Source organism: Heterostelium album, assembly GCF_000004825.1.
Source record: "Heterostelium album PN500 unplaced genomic scaffold PPL_scaffold2, whole genome shotgun sequence".
In the NCBI taxonomy this organism is placed as follows: Eukaryota; Evosea; class Eumycetozoa; order Acytosteliales; family Acytosteliaceae; genus Heterostelium; species Heterostelium album.
Window position 1 is genome coordinate 2,595,855 of NW_008805064.1, and position 20,663 is coordinate 2,616,517.

Here is a 20,663-nt window from a genome sequence, read left to right on the forward strand (position 1 = left end):
TTATGACTTTATATATATACTTTGTTAACAACAAAATCAAAAAAATAAACTTAATCAGATTTGTTATTTATTTTTAGATTTTTTTTTTTTTTTTTTTGGAGTAACTTGATAGAGATTTATGAAAAGAAGTTGGAGTGTTGACACTAAAAAATTGTTGTCACTTTTGGATTTAATTGTTGTTGTTTATTTTTGATTAAATATTAAAGATATTTCACCCCTAATATTTTTCACTAATACTTCCTTTTAACCATGCAATATAAAGTTGTTTTAGGAAGGACTTTCTAAGCTCAAGATTATCTTTGATTCTGGTGGATGCTTCACCAAATTTGTTAAAATAGAGATTTGATTGTTCAACTATTTTGTTTTCAATTGATGAATGCACAGTTAGTGTTGACTCTGTAACATGTAAATACAATCCAATTCCATGTGAACAAATTGTTGTATGAAGAACCATAGCAGTTTCTTTTTCTTTATCATATTTAACACTATTTCCACAGAAGAGGCATATACCCTTTGGTGTATTTGCATTGACTGTAGATTCAACGTGTTTAACAAAGAAATCCTATGAAATTAAAATATAATTAGAAATGGGTGTACAAAGTTATTATTAATTTAAAATGTTTTTTGTAAGTTATACTTACAACGTATTTCTGAGGTAGATCAATAAATTTCGGGGTCACAGGAGGAAGAGAAAAGGAAAGGAAATGATATTTGAATTTAGAAAAATTCTTATCTTGGTACAAAAAGTTTGGAAGTACCTCTCTCCAATTGGGAAGCTCAAGTGATTTCAGCAGAAACTCTACAGATGAGAATGTTTCCAATGTGATTGGGACTTGATGTTGGTCAATGTTGAGTGGTTTTTCAAAATTTGTTGTAACGCAATGTTTGAAAAGCAGTGACTTTCTCAAGAATGGAGTTAATGCTTCATCCAATGTATTGGCAACCTTGGCATAGGTTTCTTTTTGATCTCCATCAGAATCCTCAATGAATTTAATGAACGATTCCATATTGCCTTTATACCAATCATCTCCTTGTTTATCTGTCATTCTACCGCTGGGGGTTATCAATCTCTTGATGGCATTTGAAAATACAATAAAAATCAAACGCTCATATGCTTTTCTAATCTGTAGCTTTGAATCTGAGGAATCGTTGTTGTTGAGGTAATGGTTGTAAGTTGCCAAAATGAAAGGATCGTAATCGGCAGAGGAATCTCCCCAGAGATCGAACGGTCCGGTATTCTCCAAATCTACGAATGTCTTTATATTGAAATAGAGAAGTCTTAATGTTTTCAATCTTCTCTGGAATTCAGTTTCACTGAATACATAATATGGCACATCATATTCTTCATTATAGTAATCTATAAGACGCGAAGTTACTTCGATACTCTCGATCAGAGTCAATGGATATTTCCATAGAAACTGTTGAACATGCTTTTCTGTAATGTCCGGCTCAGATCTGAAAACGGTATCACAGACGATAATGATTTCCATGCAGTCTTTTTGAATGTCTTTGTTGCGACTTTGGTTATCAATAGGCAAGAGAATACAAGACACTCTGTTGCACAATGGACATTTAAAGAAAGTTCCAGGTGTTACAAAGCTATCAATACATGACTTGTGAACATAGTGATCACAACATCTTACATTCAACGGATATCCAAGTTGAGATAAAAACAATTTTTCATCTACATTCTGAGGGTCGGTTGTAGATGTATAGTAAATCGCTCCGGTATCTGTATATTCCTTTTCTACTTCCAAAGGTACAGCAGGATAATGCTTGAGAATGGTTTGTCTCTTGGATAGAGAACCTGTATGGCTTCCCTCAACTCCTCCGATGGCACAGAGTGGATCGGAACTGGAATTACGTGAACTCTTACAGGAGAGACATACAATGGCGTTGGCCTCAGTATCAGCGTTGCTAGATTCTTCATTGTCAAATTGGTCATTGTTCTGAAGGAATTGGAGTTGTTGTTGCATCATCTTCTCTTTGATCATCATTTGTCTCTTGAGTGATTCCTCCTTCTTGATTCTCTCTTCTTTTTCTGTCTCAATGTTGATTACCTCATCGATAGACATCTTACGGTTGGTGAAATATTGATTGACACTTGAATCGAATTCATTGACCGAAATCAACAAGTTGCAAATTAAATTCTTCTTGCTGATAAACTTGTGTTTGCACTCGATAATTTCAAATAGATCAGTTACCAAATCAAAGATACTGATTGGTTTGATGGTATTTGAAGTGCTGTCGACAATAACTTGATATGGTTGAACAATATTCAAAATTGAAATTGGTTTCTCCATTTGTTGATTGTTGTTGTTATTTTCATTCAATAGATAGCTCTTGAAAGTTGATCTAATGTTTGAAACTTCATCATATCGAAGAGTATTCATTGTTGATTCTTTAAAGTTTCTCATTGCCATCGACAATAAATAGAGAATATGGTTGGCAGCTTGATCCAATTCACTTTGATTGTTGGTTGGTGATGGTATAAAGTATTCAGAATCCTTAAAGTTTGACAATGATTCGAATTTAACTTTCATCTGGTAGCTTGGATGGACGAATGACAACAATGTTGAGAATGCGATCTGGTAGATCAATGGTTCATCAAACAATTGATTGACTGCCGATAGATTTGGATGAAGTGCATCTAATTTACATGGCAATGGGAACGTCGAATATTCACTCTTTTGATATTCGTGATACTTTTCTAGTGTTGATTCCGGAGTGCTACGTAAATGATATGGGTAGTAATAATCATAACGATCGAAATACTCTGGTTTCAAAGAATGTTTCTTGGAAGCACCAGATACAGTTGAAACTTCTTGGATTGCTTTCTCAACATCACTCTCCAGATGTCTACTATAGAAATCTCTTCTATTAATTACCAATTTTGAATGATATTCAACACTGTCAAACAATGATTGAATGATACTATATCTAACTTCTTCATAACTGTGCATTGAGCTCTTTCTGAATTGTAATACTCTGATTACCAATGTCAATAAATCATTCAAACAATGTGGATATTCCTCTGTTATAAGAAAATATAAAAAAGTCAGTTACTATATTGCAAATGTAAATGTAAATTTAATATTTTTTTAATTTACTTACTTGTTGATTTATAGTTTGAAGTAAAAGTACTGATGAGAACATTCAAAAAGTAGTTTGGACCAAGAAGAATAGATGAATATTGGATATTGAAAAGATCGTTCTGCAAGAATGACCATAGATGAAAGGATTTAAACTCTTCAACATTCAAATTCTTTTGCCAATAGCGATTCTGGAATTGTGATACCAAAACAATTGGCAAAAGAGATTCACTGACAATACTTAACAATTGTTTGTTGTTGATCAAAGATTTGATTTCTGATTGGTTATAATCGGAACCATTGATCATACTCAATATTAAAATACCAATCAATCTATTCAATGGACTATGAATAGATACTGTATCAACACCATTAAAAATATCGTTCGATGGTAATTCATAACTTTAAAACAAAACAAAAATATTAGAAAACTTGTTATTTCTCTTTCCAATGGTATAGTAACTTACTTATTGAACGTAAAATATTTCTTGTTAGAGAAATTCATGTGGTCAAGTATAAGTGATATATACTTTGTTGGATTTACTAATAATATTTTTTGCTAGTTAGAATATATCTAATATTTTAAAATTAATTTGGAAAAATAACTTACATTTTAATTGTTTAAGTTTCTCAAAGAATTTATTCAAAGCATCCAACATATCACTTTCAATCGAAATGGATGAACCCATAATTGGTAGTTCAAAAGGTAAGGCAACGTCTAATGCTCTTGTGATAGGAATAAATCCCTGAATATCACCAAGTAGACTGAGGAACTTGTTTATAATAAAATCATTGTTGTATGCATATTCCGTGACCTGTTGATGTCTAAAGTATCTGGTAAGATATTGGCTGTCAGTAAACTTGGACATGAACTCTTCAAATGATAAACGCTCACTACGATTGGACAGGTCATAGGTAAATCTATGTTCAAAACAAGATTGCTAATTTAGAAAAGTAGTAGACATATTATTAAAATTAGATCTTATTTCAATAAATGGCAATCTTTATATTTAAAGTACTTACAATTTGAGTCAAAATAGTGATAATAATGTTGCTCTTTGAATAACCTGTTGCGAATGGAACAACAATAGATGGTACCTCATACATTTGACAAGTCAAATATGATAGTCCAACGGATATGGCAGCAATATTGGGTTCCAATTTTGAATAGTACTTGAGAAACTCATCACACATAACAATCTTGAATAGAGGATTACCCATCAATGATAAGAACAGAACTTTAACTTGACTGAGGAACAATGGTCTCAATTTGATATATTGAAGCAGAATTAAAATTGGACTTTTGCTGGAAATGGGTGGCATCAACTTGGTATCAAGCTCAGTGTCACCAGTTGTTTGGAATGGAAGTGGTTGTGGTTTATGAAGATCAAAACAGGTGGCATCCAATGTCTGCAAGGTGAATTCCTCAGAGAGAATATGAGATAATGGATAGGATTGGGTCGATACCTCTTCAATCCATTGGATAATAACAGCGAGACGTTCTTTTTTATCCATCTTTTCAGACTCGGAAATAGTAATATCTTCTTGGGCTTGAATTTCACTCAATGTGAAATCAATTAGGAATCGAACGAACAAATGTAGTCTCTTTCTTACTTCCGGTTCCAAAAGTTTGGGTGGATAGGTTGGCTTGTCATGGAGGAAGTGATCAGAGCAGAAACCACTGGTTTTCCAGATGTCTGGGTTACCACAATCACAGCAACCGCCTTGCGATGAATTCTCAATGATGATTTCATGATCGGTATGTTCACCTTTCTTGAAACAATCAACACAGATACAACCGAGAGCATTCTCTTCACAGTTTAGGCAACGAACGTATACTCCACCATTATCCCACTATTTATATAAAATAATGATTATAATTAATATTTTCAAACAGAATAAATCAGATCGATCAATAAAATAACTAACCTCATACTTGCAATAAGGGAATTTGTAGAGTTCAGTTCCAACCAACTCGAGTAGCGACTCTTTGATATTGAGAAACTCTTGGATTAGTGAGCTAATGTCACTTTTGGAGGTGATCTTTTTGAGGGCTTCAGTGTAGGCACCAAAAGTGAATTCATCGGCACCATACTCTGGTACTCCTAATTTAGGTGTGGTTACAGCAGAGTTACCCAATAGTGCTCCGAGGAAGTATTGGTAGGAATTGATGAACTTCTGCTGGTGGTCATCAAATGAGAGGGCATCAGCCATAACATTAGGATCGAGTGAATCGGCTGCATCTTGAATCAATCTAGAAAGATTCGAAAACAAGTTCGTCATGTAATCACCACCAACTTCATCCTCCTCTCCCACCTGATACTCCTCATGACCTTCATCATTAGGTTCTAATCTATCCATTGATTTTTTATTTTATAATTATATATTTTACAACAAAACAATAAATTTAATAATAGTGATAATAAAGAATGTTTAATATTATGTTAAAAAATTAAATTAAAAATGAATTTTCCAATGAGGGAATCATGATGGTTCAAAATATCTTTAAAAAATTAAAAATTTAATTGTTTTTTTGATTTATCATTTTTCAAAAGATATTTTTATTTGCAATCAATTAGTTTAATTTTTGGTTTTTTTATTTAATATCTAATGGGTTACAAAATGGGTTATAGTTATGTTTTGATTAGGTGTTTGTTTTCAAAATCAAGATATAAATAGGAAAAAATAATGAAATTGATTATCTTATTTATTTAAATTTTTAGAGTTGAATTGGTAATTTACACATCATTAATGATATTTTTCATGGATATTACCTTTTAACCAAGAAATATACAGTTTCTTTAATGCAGCTTTGTTTAGAGTGAGATTATCCTTAACTTTTGAACTTGCTTCACCAAATTTGTTGAAATAGATATTGATCTTTCCTTTCATACCGCTGTTGGTATTTACTGAGAGCTGTGGTTCAACTACACTCATCAACAATGCTAGTCCGTGTTGACAATCAACGTTGTGATTGACCAACTCGTTGTCACAGCAATTCTCATAACATACAACTCTACTACAATGTAAACAAACACCTTTGGGGAACTTTGAGCAACTCCTGGCACACGGGACTGATACAAATTTAATTAAGAAATCCTATTTGTTTTTAATTGATTAAAACAATAATTATTAAATTAGTATAAATAAATTTTAATCATTACTCAAAATAAATATGAATGATTAATACTTACAATATAAAGCTCGGGGAATTTGATAAATACCGGTGTCACCAGTGGCAAACAAAAGGAAATGTAATGATTGGAGGTGAGTAACGAGTATTTCTTTTCTTGGTACAAAAAGTTTGGAAGTACCTCTCTCCAATTGGGAAGTTCAAATGATTTCAGCAGAAACTCTACGGATGAGAATGTTTCCAATGTGATTGGAACTTGTTGGTCATTGTTGAGTGGTGATTCGAAATTGGTTGTAACGCAATGTTTGAAAAGCAGTGACTTTCTCAAGAAGCTTGTCGTTACTCTGTCCAATGTGGATTCTACCATTGAAAATTGTTTATCCATTGATCCAGTGCCAAACACATGGGTATCCTGAGTGAACAAGAGGAAATACTCCAAAATATATTCATATGATTCTTCTCGCTTCTGTTTGTCTGGTTCTTCGATAATATATCTGTCAATTGCACTTCCGTATGCATAGAAAATCAAACGTTCATATGCTTTTCTAATAAGTATGTTTAAGTCTGAGGAATCGTCGTTGTTGTTGTTGTTGTTGAGGTAGTGACTGTAAGTTGCCAAAATGAATGGATCATACTCGGCATTGGAATCTGACCATGGATCGAAAGCTTCAGTATTCTCCAACTCTACAAATGTCATTATATTGAAATAGAAAAGTCTGAGTGCTTTCAATCTTTTCTGGAATTCAACCTCACTGAATACATAGTATGGCTTATCGGTATCGGTGTTTAGATAGCATAGTTGACGAGTAGTCATTTCTATGATTTCAATGAGTACCAGTGGATACTTCCATAGAAACTTCTGAACAACTTGATCTTCGATTTTCGGAACCTGATCGTACGTGATATCGAAATCAACGATCTGTTGAAGACCAATCTTTTGCACATATTCGTTGCGACTTTGGTTATCGGTGGGCAAAATAAAGCTTGAAACTCTATTGCAAAGTGGACATTTGAATAGTGTTCCTATTGAAGAGAAGCTTTCGAAACATGATTGATGGATGTAATGATCACAAATACGAATATTAATGGGGAAGTTCTGTTGGAATAGGTATAGCAGTTCGTGGTGATTTTGATCCTTCAACTCTTTAGCTAACATCACTCCACCTAGAGTAGAGAATTCTTTTTCGATATCAGGGCCGATTCTGTCATAGTGCTTGATGAATGTTTGTCTTTTGGAGGTAGAGGTAACGCCCATACCCTCAAAGTGTCCGATGGCACAAAGTGGATCGGAACTGGAATTACGTGAACTCTTACAGGAAACACATACAATATTGTCAGATTCCGTATCGTTATTGTTGGATTCTTCATTGTCCAATTGTTCATTGTTCTGAAGGAATTGGAGTTGTTGTTGCATCATCTTCTCTTTGATCATCATTTGTCTCTTGAGTGATTCCTCCTTCTTGATTCTCTCTTCTTTTTCTGTCTCAATGTTGACGACCTCATCGATAGACATCTTTCGGTTGGTGAAATATTGATTGACACTTGAATCGAATTCATTGACCGAAATCAACAAGTTGCAAATTAAATTCTTCTTGCCAGCAAACTTATTCTTTGAATCTATGGTTTCAAATAGATCAGTTACCAAATCAAAGATACTGATTGGTTTGATGGTATTTGAAGTGCTGTCGACAATAACTTGATATGGTTGAACAATATTCAAAATTGAAATTGGTTTCTCCATTTGTTGATTGTTGTTGCTGTTGTCATTCAATAGATAACTCTTGAAAGTTGATCTAATGTTTGAAACTTCATCGGAATGAAGAGTAGTCATTGTTGATTCTTTAAAGTTTCTCATTGCCATCGACAATAAATAGAGAATATGGTTGGCAGCTTGATCCAATTCATTTTGATTGTTGGTTGGTGATGGTATAAAGTATTCAGAATCCTTAAAGTTTGACAATGATTCGAATTTAACTTTCATCTGGTAGCTTGGATGGACGAATGACAACAATGTTGAGAATGCAATCTGGTAGATCAATGGTTCATCAAACAATTGGTTGACTGCCAATAGATTTGGATGAAGTGCATCTAATTTACATGGCAATGGGAAAGTTGAATTGTCACTCTTGATATGTTCATTGTAGGATTCCAGTGTTGATTCTGGAGTGATACGTAAATGATATGGGTAGTAATAATCATAACGATCCCAGTACTCAGATTTCAGTGTGAGTTTCTTTTCGGTCTCTGTTGTTGCCGTTGGTGTTGAAACTTCTTGGATTGCTTTCTCCAGCTCTTCATCGAGAAGTCTGAGAAAGAATTCCTTTCTGGTGGCAATAATCTTAGAATGAGTATTGATTTTGGCAATCAATGAATTAATGACATTGTAACGAACTTCTTCATAACTAGTCATCGAACTCTTTCTCAATTGCAGTACTCGAATAACTAATGTCAACATATCATTCAAACAATGTGGATATTCCTCTGTAATAAGATAATAGATAATAGTTATTATGTCAATATTAGAATTCTATGAGACTATAAATATGTTGATTACTACTTACTTGTTGATTTATAGTTTGAAGTGAAGGTACTGATGAGAACATTCAAAAAGTAATTTGGACCAAGAAGTATCGATGAATATTGGAGAGTGAAAAGATCGATTGGTTGGAACGACCACTTTTGGAAAGTAGCGACATCTGGTATGTTCAAATTCTTCTGCCAAAAACGATTCTCTGATTGGGACATCAAAACAATTGGTAGAATCGAAAGGTTGAAAATACTTATCAATTGTTGGTTGTTGATCAATGATTTGATTGCTGACTGGCTATAATCGGAAGCATTGATCATATTCATCCATAAAACACCAATCAATCTATTCAAAGGACTATGAATCGATACAGTATCAACACCATTAAAAATATCATTCGAAGGCAATAGGTAACTATTGTTATTTTATAAATGTAAGTAAAAAAAGATGTTTGTAGTCAATCTTATTTTTTATATTTATAACAAACTTACTTATTGAATGTAAAATATTGTTTGTTTGTAGAATTAATATAACCAAGTATTGATGTTATATACTTTAATGGGCTTACTATTATTATTATTATTATTATTATTAATAGTTGTTAATATAATGAATGTATTTAATATTTCGTTATATAGTTATACTTTACATTTTAGCTCGTTTAATTTTATAAAGAAAGAATTTAAAGTGTTAATTAATGATATCTCTATCAAACCAATCGATTGTAAGACAGGTAGTTCAAACTCTAATGCTTCTGTTAACTGTCTTCTGACGGGTGCAATCTCTTGAAGGTCACTTAGAACTTTGAGGTACTCATTGATGATTACATCATTATTGAAAGCATACTCTGTGACTTGTTGGTTCTTAAAGTATCGAACGAGCAAATGATAATCTAGAAGCTTTGTTAAATACTTATCATAAGCTTCTCTCTCCTCTGAATCATCTAAATTAAATGAATTTCTTTTTTCTAAATACTTTTTCTATAATAAAGATGATAATAAACATATTAATACGTATGTTCTATCTGATTATCATCAACAACAACAACAACAACAACAACAATGCAACAAACACTTACAACTAATGACAGAATCGAAAGAATGATATTGTGTTTTGAGTAACCGGTATTGAATGGAACGAAAATCGATGCAAGTTCAAACATTTGACAACTTATGTAGGAATTTTCGATATCTTGGTCTACATCTGCATCCAAATCTTTGTAGTATTCGAGAAACTCGTCGCACAGGACAACTTTGTATAGTGGATTACCAATGATTGCCATTAATAACAACTTTGCCTGATTAAAGTACTCTGGTATTAAATGTAGCGATTGAAGTATAATACCTATTGGAACCTTGGTTGTAAGTCCTGGAATCGTCAACTGACTATCGATCTCTTCGCCACCAGTATTCAAGAATGGAAGTGGTTGTGGTTTCTGAAGATCGAACGATCTTGGATCCAATGTCTGCTTGGTGAATTCCTCCGCCAGTATATGTGAGAGCGGATACGATTGAGTCGATACCTCTTGAATCCATTCGATAATAACAGCAAGTCTCTCTTTAATTTGCAGTGTTATTGCTTGGTCTTCGTCATCAACAACATCATCATCATCATCATCATCTTTTTTCGAAGCTTTACAAGCCATCTGCTGGATGTCATCCAAAATGAAACCAACGAGAAATCGAACGAACAGATGCAATCGCATTCTTAGTTGATTGTCTGTGAGTAGCTCCGATGGGTGAATCGGTTCCTCCGGGAGGAAGTGGTCGGTACAGAAACCGCTGGTTTTCCAAGAGTCGGGGTTACCGCAATCACAGCAACCGCCTTGCGAATGAGTTTCCACGGAGAATGCATGACCCTCTTTGATGTGATCGCCACGCTTGAAACACTCCAAGCAGATACAAGATGTCTGATTCTCTGCACACTCCAGACATCGAACAAACACACCGTCTTCGCCCCACTCGTTCGAACAGAATGGGAACTTGTATTGCTCGGTGCCAATCTTCTCGAGTAGCGGCTCATCTAGGTTCAGAAACACCTGGAGGTATTGATCGATTTCTGCAGTCATCGATACCTCTTTGAGTGCACGTCGGTAGGCATCGAAACTAAATTCTGGATGACCGTATTCTCTAAGAGTGCTCTTAACATCTGGTGGTGGTATGAACGATCCAAACAGTGAAGCAATCATTCCTTGTTTGTAGAGTGTCAACAAATCGTGATTTGGTTGATCGTCGTCAACATCATCTATTTCTTGATCTTGATCAATATCGCTATCATCTCCCTTTTCACTAACTTTATCTATATCTTCCATGAATACAATTTAACTAACTAAAAAAATAACAAAAATCTGAACATGGACAACTTTCAGATTAACTTAAAAAATTAAATAATTAATTAATTTTTAATTTTTTAATTTTTTAATTATTTGAAAGATCAGAAATTTTGAAAATAGAATTTTCTTGGAATGATGTCATGGTTTGTTTGACCAAAAAAAGTTTGTGATGTCGGTAAACTCATGTTGGTTTTAGATCTTATAATTGATTAACTCGCTTGTTTTAAAACCTCATATGAGTTTCCTGACTATTTCTATTGTTAGGTATGATTGTAAATATACTTTTATTTATTGATTGACTGCAGGTGTTGTAGAGGGTGGTTTTATAGAGATTGTTGGTTGATTGCTCACGTTGTTTGGAATTGTTGACGATGTTGTTGATGTTGGTGAAGGCGCCAATTTTTTAGTTGGTGAAGGTGGTTGTGGATTAGGTGTTATGTTTGTTGTATTTATAGTTGTTGTTTTCGTTGGAACTGGATGAATAGTTGGTTTTGGTGCAACTGCAGAGACTACACCATTTGTGTGTTGTTGATTATTTGAAGGTATATTACAATTAGTGGTTGTAGTTGATGGTTGTTTAACAGGTGGCGTTGTTGTTGTTGTCGTGGTATTATTGTTGAAAGTAGGCTTGGATGGAGTTGATGGAGTTGTTAATTTTCCATTTTGATGTCCATTTCCATTGTGATTATTTTGATTTAAATTTTGTTGTTGTTGCTGTTGTTGATTCTGTTGTAATTGTTGGTGGAATGTTTCAAGGTAGGGATATGGATCATCACTGAAAATGGCAGTGTCAAAGCAATCGTAGATGAATCTTCTTGCACCCAGTCTGAATCTGTAGCTATCCATTACAGTGAGAATGACACTGAGTAGTTCGCCCGACGCAAAGTACTCGGGATTCTTTTGTTTGAGACGTTTGAGATTCTTTGAGGCGGTCTCCGCTGTGATGTGGCTGGCAAGATTGATTACGTGTCCAATGATTTCCTGCTTCATCGGATCGACTGTCGCGTAGTTGGGAATGTCAAGGGTGCTTGTTGCCCACGAACCTCTGTACTCGTAGGGCACTACTTTCAAGAAGGTACTCTTCACCAGGTTCTTTGGCACAGAGATACGCGAAGTCAAGTCGATTGGCGACTCCCAACCGAGACGATCCAACAACTCTGCTGCCTGCTCGATGCACGACAACATTCCCAATGCATAGAAGCAGGTGCCCCTCAGTGAGAGACACGGTGATTTCTCAGCGAGATCGACAATCAGAGAGACAACGTTGTGTTCAATCAGGAACTGAAGTCCGGTGGTTGACGAACCGATCTGTCCAATGGCAAAGATCGCTGCACGTCTCTGAAGTGGATGTGCAGCATCGTCACGTGCAATACCGACGAATGTCAAGAAATGACCGGATTGCTTCAGAATCTTGCATCCCTCTTCGGTTTTGGCGAGTTCACCAAAGAAATGAGGCGGTAGGTATACGCAGTTGTTCGATTGGTCGGCAGCTTCTCGCTGGCGGTAGATGAGTGGTGTCAGTGCCTCTGAGATGGCATTCTCCACCGAGATGACATAGTTGGCATTCTCACTACCGAGCCACAGCTTTTGTTCTGGCTCGACAAAGTTGATCTCCTTCAAATAGTTGAGACCGTTGGTTCGCGAGAGGAAACGCAGCAACAAACTCTTACCGGGTTTGCCCAGCTTCAAAAGTGGTGGTTTCAAATTGATCAGTGTCTCAAAGCAGTCGGGATCATCGCAGGCCTCGTCGAGGACGTTGAGCGCGAGAATCGCAACCTTGTTATCGGCGTCGTTGAGTTGCTGCACCAAAAAGTCCACTCCCCAATGACAGAAATCCTGTACACCAGCACGGAATAGGAAACGCATATACTTGGTCGCCAAGTAACGCACTACACGCGAACTGCTGGAAGTGAGAATCTTTTGCAAGATGACACGCGACTCACCGCCCAGATTGTAGTCGAGCGAAGTGATAATCAAGTGAGAAAGATCGTCACGGCCCGGCAACTCTGCCAGTGGTTTCAAAAAGTCAAAGATGTGATAGCGCGAGATGATATCGAGACCGTTGCGATTCGAAGACAACGTTCCCAACATGGTGAAATACTCACGCGCCATTGTCTTCAACACTTTCTCCGGAGAGAGCAGTCTCGGTACTTTGTCGTGTGCTTTCGGTGGTGACGACGGAGTGGTTTGATTCATCTCCAACTCCAACCTCAGCATCTCTGTTATTTGAACGATGGTCTTGTTGTCTTTGAGATAGTCGTGTCCACATTCGTGCGAGATGAGCACCTCTAACATGACACATGCCACACGCACATACTTTAGATTCTCGGGATTCCATGACATCGATGTGAATTGCTTGTTGTTTGGACGCAGGAAAGAGAGCATTCGCTTGATGAACTTGGTCTTCAGTGCATTGGCCATGTGGTAGCTGTTCTTGAGTGGACCCTCAAGCACTTCGAGAATCAACTCCCAATTCCACTTGAGAAAGTCCTTTGTAAAGAGTACCTGAGTGTCTTTAATCTTTGATTGGAAGTGGGCGTCGTCCATCTGATAGTCCATTCTCACCTTGATGGCATCGACCTTGTCCAGACGTCTGTCCTGTCCACGGATTCTTCGCCACTTGTCGGCACCAGTCAAACCAATCAATACCGAGTGATCCACAGAATTATTCGATGCCTTAATATGCGAATAGGAATGTAAATTTGTCACCATAGTACTCGATCTCGATCTCAATCTTGGATCCAACCTAAAAGTAATAGCTGAATTTACAAGTGCTGGTAATGTCTATGTAGACAATCAATTAATTGTGATTAGTAAATTCTCTTAATTTTATATTAATATATTCTATATTAATATATATTGATGTATTATTGCTTACTTGTAGTTTTGCACATTGAGAAGATGGTAATAGTGAATTTGAAATATAGAGTAGTTCACCGAGGAGAACGGTTGCTTTGGTGGCGAGATTGCGGTATTGTTCTTTCTCTTGATCGGAGCCATCTTTGGTGGCGAGATTACCAAGATGAGCAAGACCCTCGATCAATCCACAATCGATGAATGCAATCAGTAGTACTGCGATGTAGTTGTTCAACAGGTTGTGTCGAGAGGTCTTCATTCTCGATGGCAAATCAAATAGTGTATCCGGTCCAAATATAAGATTCTGTGATGCCTTTTGTTGTCTAAACGGATCACCACTCTTTGGCTGTCCAAATCTAAATATTTCAAATAATGCATCCAATATCTTATCCTAATAATAATTAAAATAATAAAAAGTAATATTAATTGATTTTAATATTCCAAATTAATAAAACAAAAGTATACATCTGTTGATGTCACAATAATAATAATAATAATAATTTACATTCAATTCGATTTGAGGCATCTTTAATGCTTCGACTATTGATTTCAAACCTTGTTCATCCGATGACAAACTGATGATACCGATCCAACTCTTCAATAGTGTAACCACTGCTTTGATGCTGCCATTCCACTTTTTCATATTCAACTCGTCGTCTCTTTCCTTTTCCTTTTCCTTCTCTTTACTCATTCCCTTGATTTTCACACCCAAAGTCAATGAATTTGTTAATGGTGATAATATAATCTGATATCAGAAGAATAGTTGTTGTTTTGATGCACCAAAAGTTAGTTATGTATTAAATACGAATATCAATATGAATATTGATAATTAAAAGTAGTTAACTAATTACCTCGAGATCAGATGTTGGTCTAACATATACACGTGTTTTCTCTTCGTTGAGAATGTAGAGGATGGCGATGAGCAACGATTCTTGGGTGCCTTGATAGAAGGGATCGAGTACAGCGTCAAAGAGCATACGAATACCATTCGATTGTGCAGTGGTCTGTGGATTGCGAATGGCAACCTCACAGAGTGTCTCCAAGCAGACACGACAAAAGTTATCCTCTTGATTCTCAGCGATTGCAACCAGTGACTTGACGATACACGGTGGCATCACAGAGCAATCGATCTCCATAATCGTACGAATCAACTTCAACGCCTGAATTCTCTCTGCTTCGCTATGCTTGTCTCGCTCCAACGATCTCGTAATGAAATAATGTATCTTCAACTGAATGATCTCCTGGATGAATCGTGGTGTCGTCGCATAATATCTAATGACACGCAATGCCGATGTTCTCATTGTCTTTGGTGGTGTTGCTAAAAATATTCTTACACTATTGTGTTGTTGTTGTTGTTGTTGTTGTTAAACCAACCAAAAAAATAACCAAAACACATAAACAACAAATACCACACACACACACATACATACATATGTAATTTGAATGTTTTTAAAATATATATTGTTAAAACTTTAGTTGTTGTTTTGCATTGTTTTGCAGATTGTATTGTTTACTTACGTTTTTAGGAATTGTGAAATTGGAATCAATTTTGATATGTCGGTAACAGATTTCTTTAGATCTACAAGCCTGTTGAGATGATCCAACTTGACCTTGAAATTCAATGCTCTATCATCTAGACATGCTAAACTTGCAAGAATCTGTTTCTTAATATCTGATTCTGGATCCATCTTTTATCTTGTTGATTAAATTGAATGTGATCAACGATTCTAAACTACAATAATACTCCTACTAATTATTTTATACTAATAATACATATAATATCATAAAAAAAAAAAAAATACAACAAGAATCAAGAAAAAAAGCACAAATCTTATCTTTCTACAATCCTATCTATTTATATATCTACAATAATAATTTTAACTTTATATCTAATATCTCTTTTACTCTATATAAATAATATTTGCACGCAAAAATATACTAAAAAAAAAAACTATATCTATTATCTGATTGTTAAACCTCCATGTAATGAATGAAATAACTATGTCTGTCTTGAATCTAATAATAATATATCTTTGTTGTTTTGATTATCAATATTATTATGATTGTTCTTGTTTTTACTATCTGATTGATTTAAGTTATCCCTATTAATAATAAACAAAAAAAAACCAATCATTAAAAATAAAAAACACCAAAAAAAAAAATTAAAAATAAATAAACTTTTTTTTTTTAAATCAAAACACCATTTTTAACACATCCAACAAAGAATGGGTTTTTTTTTTATTGATCATGAAGTCAAAGGTTGTTTTTTTTTTTTTGATCATTTAATATATTTTTAAAACAAATAATAATTTATTAACCATTAGTTTGTTTGTCAATGCCAGAAAAATGATGTGATCATCAGATCAATCAAGATCATCAAAAAAATAAAATAAAAATAAAAAAAATATTGAACTAATCTAAAAAAAAAAAAATCAAAAAAAAAAACACTACAAATGAGATGATAATGATCAGATAGAATAATGTAATTCAGATAAATTATAAAGATGATAAAAAAATATTTATATTGTTGGGGTGTTTCATATAGTGGACAACTTGGTTTGGGTAGTGCTATCACTTCACAATATCAGCCAAAGAAACTAAAAGATCTCACTATAAATGCAGATTATAGACATTACCCAAAGCAGATAAAAACTGGTTCATATCATACACTATTAACATGTATGTATGTGTATTATTATTATTTTTGATAGTTTTATTAGATTGATTGATTGATTAATTAAATTGTTAGATAATTCTCAATTATATGTTTGGGGTGATCATAAACAAGGTCAACTTGGTTTAGGTGGTGGTAGTTCTAACAGTTTGGTTGGTCGTTACGATGATCATCATCACAGTCAATTTACACCTGTTCTACATCCGTTCTTTGATCGATCAAAATTTGAAATCAAATCGATCGGCTGTGGAGGATATCATAGTATTGTTTGTGTGTTCAATCTGAAAAAGGATACCTATGAAACCTATGCATTCGGTAGAAACAATGAAGGACAACTCGGTATCGGAAGTGCTCAGTTCACATCCATATTGGAACCAACACTGATACCCGATCTTACTGGCGTACAAATCAAACATATTTCATGTGGACCAAATTACACTGTTTTAGTTACAAATGAGTAAGCTATAATAATAACAATCTTCAATATTCATTATAATAACTTTTTTTTTTTTCTTCATAAATAGTAATATAGTATATTCTTTTGGTATGAATGACTTTGGTCAGTGTGGACAGAAAGTAGATAGTGCAACGGGTGGTAGAGTCACCAAACCGACAGTCATTAAAGAACTGAGCGGAATCAATGGAGTTGATAAGGTTACTAGTGGATGGGGACACACTTTGATGGTTACAAACAATGGAGATTCTCTTATTACATGGGGTTCAAACTTCCACGGTCAATGTGGTGTTGGTACAAAGGGAAAAGATCCGATTACAGTTCAACAAGTAAAGTTGATTAATGGTAATAGTAATAACAATAGTAAGATCATCGATATCTCTTGTGGATCTGCTGCTTCAATAGCTGTGGTTAATGATAATGGTGGTAGTAATACTTTGATTTGGGGATCGTGTGGTGATGGTAAACTGGGCGGCAATCAAACCGAAGACTTGAAATCACCTACACCAATGGATAATCTACCGAACACCATTAATAAAGTTGCATTTGGTACCGATCATTGTTTGGCATCCACCACTGACAATCGATTGTTTGGTTGGGGATTTGGTCAGCACGGTGCACTTGGTGTGGGATCGACACGTGATCAACTTAAAGTATACAAAACACCAATTGAAATCAAGTCAGAGTTGAACAACTATGCTATTGATGATATTGAATCATCTATCGATACTTCTTTTGCCATTGTGTCTGATATTTCAATATAATCGCAAAACAATATAATAAATTATTTTTCTTCAACACTTTAGAATTTTAAATTTTTTTAAGATAAACACCATATTGAATAAAAATATCATATAAAACAATTAATTCAATATAAATAGTTGATAAAAACAAATATATCAAAAAGGAAAATAAAAATAAAAATAAAAATAAAAACAGGTAAATGAAATGAAAAGATAATATTTTTTTAAATAAACAAAGAAAATGGATTTTATTAAATGTCCAACTATGTCAAGTTGGCGGTGCATTCCAATTTATCTTTTTTTTTATGTTAAAAAAAAATTAGTTGTTTTATAAATATATATATTTTAAAAAGAGGCTTTGCATCCACTTATTTAACTGCTCTGAGAGGTATTCAACAAATGCATGAATGACATTGGAACATTTTTGTTGGTATCTGGAACGACTGGTGATCTATCGAAATTCGAGGATAAAAGAAGTGGTGAAAGCTTGATTGGTTGTTGTTGATTACTATTGCAAGAGGTTGGTGATGATGAAAAGTCGAAATCGGTGGTGGTGGCGGCTTGTTTTAAAAGATTGGTGTTGATGTGAAGCTTTGGAAGTTGGTTGTTTGTGATTTGTTGTGAGAATAGGTTGGACGGTGAGAGTGACTCCAAACGGCGTGACATTGAGTCTTCCTTGGAACGAAGATCCTTCTCCATTTGGTCGAGCTTGACACGTAGTGATTCGAGCTCGTCGTGCTTTCTCTTGAGACGCTTGACTTCGTGTTGCTGTTGGATCTTTTGGTAGTCGATCAACTGTTGTTGACGTTCGAGACGGTCGAGCTCCTCCTTCTGTGACTTGAGCTTGCCAAACAACTCTTGTTCCTTTTGGACAAACAACTCTTTTTGGGCTTCTTGTTCGAGGACCATCAAGAGTGACGAGTCGACGAGTGTCGATGGCTGGGCGACGGCAGATCCCGAGGAGACGGCGGCACCGTTGCAATGAGTTGGCGATGGCATCATCAATGACACTGGACGTGGAGTGATGGTTGGAGATTGCGATGGACTTGGAACAAAGGCGGCAATTGGTGAACTGTTGGCACTGTCGTCAGAGAACAACAACTCTGGTGACGATGGTGACTTGCGCTTCATTTGACCGTTGTTGCTGACTAAATCGTGATGATCCAACTTGGAAGTTAGATTCAAAAGATTGATCTTGGTCATGTTGCTATTCTTGAAGGTTGGTACTTCAGAGGCACCATTGCTAACTGGCGACAATGGACGTGAACTGGCTGGCGATGATGAGATTGGTGAGACACTCTCGAACGATGGTTGCTCCAAGTTCACGATTGGTTTGGTAGTGTCCAACATGACGATGCGTTTCTTCATGTTATTCATATTCTTGGAAATGTTATTTTGCTGTTGTGATTGTTGTTGTTGTTGTTGTTGGTAGAAAGCAAAAGATGGTTGTTGTTGAACTTGTTGTACTTGTTGTTGGACTTGTTGTGGTTGTTGTTGATTATTAATCATGTAAACTTTATTTTGGAAGTAGGCCTTGCACTCTGAGCAACCGACAGTGAATTTATCTTGGAATGGTGCGTGTGGTTCGGGTGGATGAGTGACACGACCTTCACAGTTCTCTGGACAGGCTTGATGTCTCTTGTGATGGAATCCACAGGAGACTCTTCTTCTATTTGAACGCTTATCTTTATTGTAGACTGGTGGAGTCTGAAGTGACAAGGTAGCGGCGGAGACAATTGCTTGCATTGGTATATTGACGGAGTTGGACATTATTTAGATTGGATATTGAGAGAAAAAAAAAAGAGAAGATGTTTAAAAGTAATTCGATTTAGCGCGAGGGAAAAAGATAAACGATTGATGAGTGTGTGTATATATATAGGGAAAAATTCTATAGATAATAAAAAAAGAGAATAAACGAAAGAAATAATCGATGTATATAAATATATATATGTGTTTTATATAGGGAAAAAATAAAATTGAATCGGATTTCCAAAAGATTAAACAATTGGAAATTTATATACAATTAAAATATAGGAAAAAACAAGTGGTGTAGATATATGTATATGAATGCCTCGCGTGAAATATAAAGGGAAAAAATTAAAACAATAAGAGGGAAAAAAATTGACGTCGATAGGGGAAAAATTAGGTCACTTATAATCTAATAATCAAAGCTTGTAAGGGGCTCGTTTCTAGATGTAAAGTAGACCTAAGACTGCGGAGAAATTAAATTATTTATGATTGTGATGTGGCGCCAAAGTTATTCGTTTATATTTTTGATTTTAATTTTTTGAGTTTAGTTTTTATTATTCCAATGAAATTATTTATTATTATTATTTATTTATTTATTTATGCGCATAAAATAAAATAAAAAAATGATTGGCTATTATAATTGGTTTCTATTATAATAAAAAAAATTGATTGTTGATGATTAAGAAAAAAATATTTTTTAAGATTTGATTGATTTATAAGATTGATAGGATATTGATATGATTGGGTGATTTTTTTTGTTGTTGTTGCAAAAAAAAAAAATTAAAATATATTTTAGAAACTTGAAATGGATTTGTTGGGATGGAAAACTTTATTTTTTTAATGTGCGAAAGAAAAACAGAAAAAAAAAATAGTGTCAATATTATTATTAATAATTAAGATTGTTTGTTGTAGGTGTCGTCTTGTATCTTTGTGTTTAGTTTAGGATAATTTATAATTGTAGATGGAGATAAGTGAGATGTGTGTTTTGATAAGGAGTTTTGTTTCGTGTGGTTGGGTGCCAATCACCAGTTGCTGCAAAAAAAAAAAACATACACCAAAAAAAATTAAAATAAAATAAATAAAAATTCAGAAAAAGAAAAAAG

General features: G+C 34.7%; 6 protein-coding genes across 6 annotated transcripts; 1 reads left to right on the plus strand and 5 right to left on the minus strand.

Moving 5' to 3' along the window:
* Positions 1-217: 217 nt before the first annotated feature.
* On the minus strand, positions 218-5,453 carry PPL_02308 (zinc finger-containing protein; the record flags this gene model as incomplete). The annotated part of the gene is made up of 7 exons (XM_020573299.1): positions 218-562; positions 642-3,034; positions 3,115-3,494; positions 3,560-3,635; positions 3,703-4,033; positions 4,116-4,946; positions 5,022-5,453. 7 exons carry the CDS (start codon positions 5,451-5,453, stop codon positions 218-220), a joined length of 4,788 nt encoding a protein of 1,595 aa, XP_020437416.1.
* Positions 5,454-5,576: 123 nt separating this feature from the next.
* Positions 5,577-11,063, minus strand: PPL_02309 (uncharacterized protein; the record flags this gene model as incomplete). The annotated part of the gene is made up of 9 exons (XM_020573300.1): positions 5,577-5,595; positions 5,887-6,166; positions 6,287-6,381; positions 6,660-8,706; positions 8,787-9,166; positions 9,244-9,319; positions 9,468-9,732; positions 9,831-10,372; positions 10,700-11,063. 9 exons carry the CDS (start codon positions 11,061-11,063, stop codon positions 5,577-5,579), a joined length of 4,068 nt encoding a protein of 1,355 aa, XP_020437417.1.
* Positions 11,064-11,372: 309 nt separating this feature from the next.
* Positions 11,373-12,950, minus strand: PPL_02310 (cytosolic regulator of adenylyl cyclase; the record flags this gene model as incomplete). The annotated part of the gene is made up of 1 exon (XM_020573301.1): positions 11,373-12,950. One exon carries the CDS (start codon positions 12,948-12,950, stop codon positions 11,373-11,375), a length of 1,578 nt encoding a protein of 525 aa, XP_020437418.1.
* A 235-nt stretch (positions 12,951-13,185) lies between these two features.
* On the minus strand, positions 13,186-15,628 carry piaA (cytosolic regulator of adenylyl cyclase; the record flags this gene model as incomplete). Its single annotated transcript, XM_020573302.1, has 6 exons — positions 13,186-13,512; positions 13,650-13,868; positions 13,963-14,331; positions 14,446-14,685; positions 14,792-15,275; positions 15,459-15,628. The coding sequence occupies 6 exons, from the start codon at positions 15,626-15,628 to the stop codon at positions 13,186-13,188; spliced, it is 1,809 nt and encodes a 602-aa protein (XP_020437419.1).
* An 816-nt stretch (positions 15,629-16,444) lies between these two features.
* PPL_02312 (RCC1 domain-containing protein) lies at positions 16,445-17,832 on the plus strand (the record flags this gene model as incomplete). The annotated part of the gene is made up of 4 exons (XM_020573303.1): positions 16,445-16,619; positions 16,690-16,880; positions 16,905-17,071; positions 17,139-17,832. The coding sequence occupies 4 exons, from the start codon at positions 16,445-16,447 to the stop codon at positions 17,830-17,832; spliced, it is 1,227 nt and encodes a 408-aa protein (XP_020437420.1).
* A 351-nt stretch (positions 17,833-18,183) lies between these two features.
* PPL_02313 (coiled-coil domain-containing protein) lies at positions 18,184-19,581 on the minus strand (the record flags this gene model as incomplete). Its single annotated transcript, XM_020573304.1, has 1 exon — positions 18,184-19,581. The coding sequence occupies one exon, from the start codon at positions 19,579-19,581 to the stop codon at positions 18,184-18,186; it is 1,398 nt and encodes a 465-aa protein (XP_020437421.1).
* Positions 19,582-20,663: the final 1,082 nt, after the last annotated feature.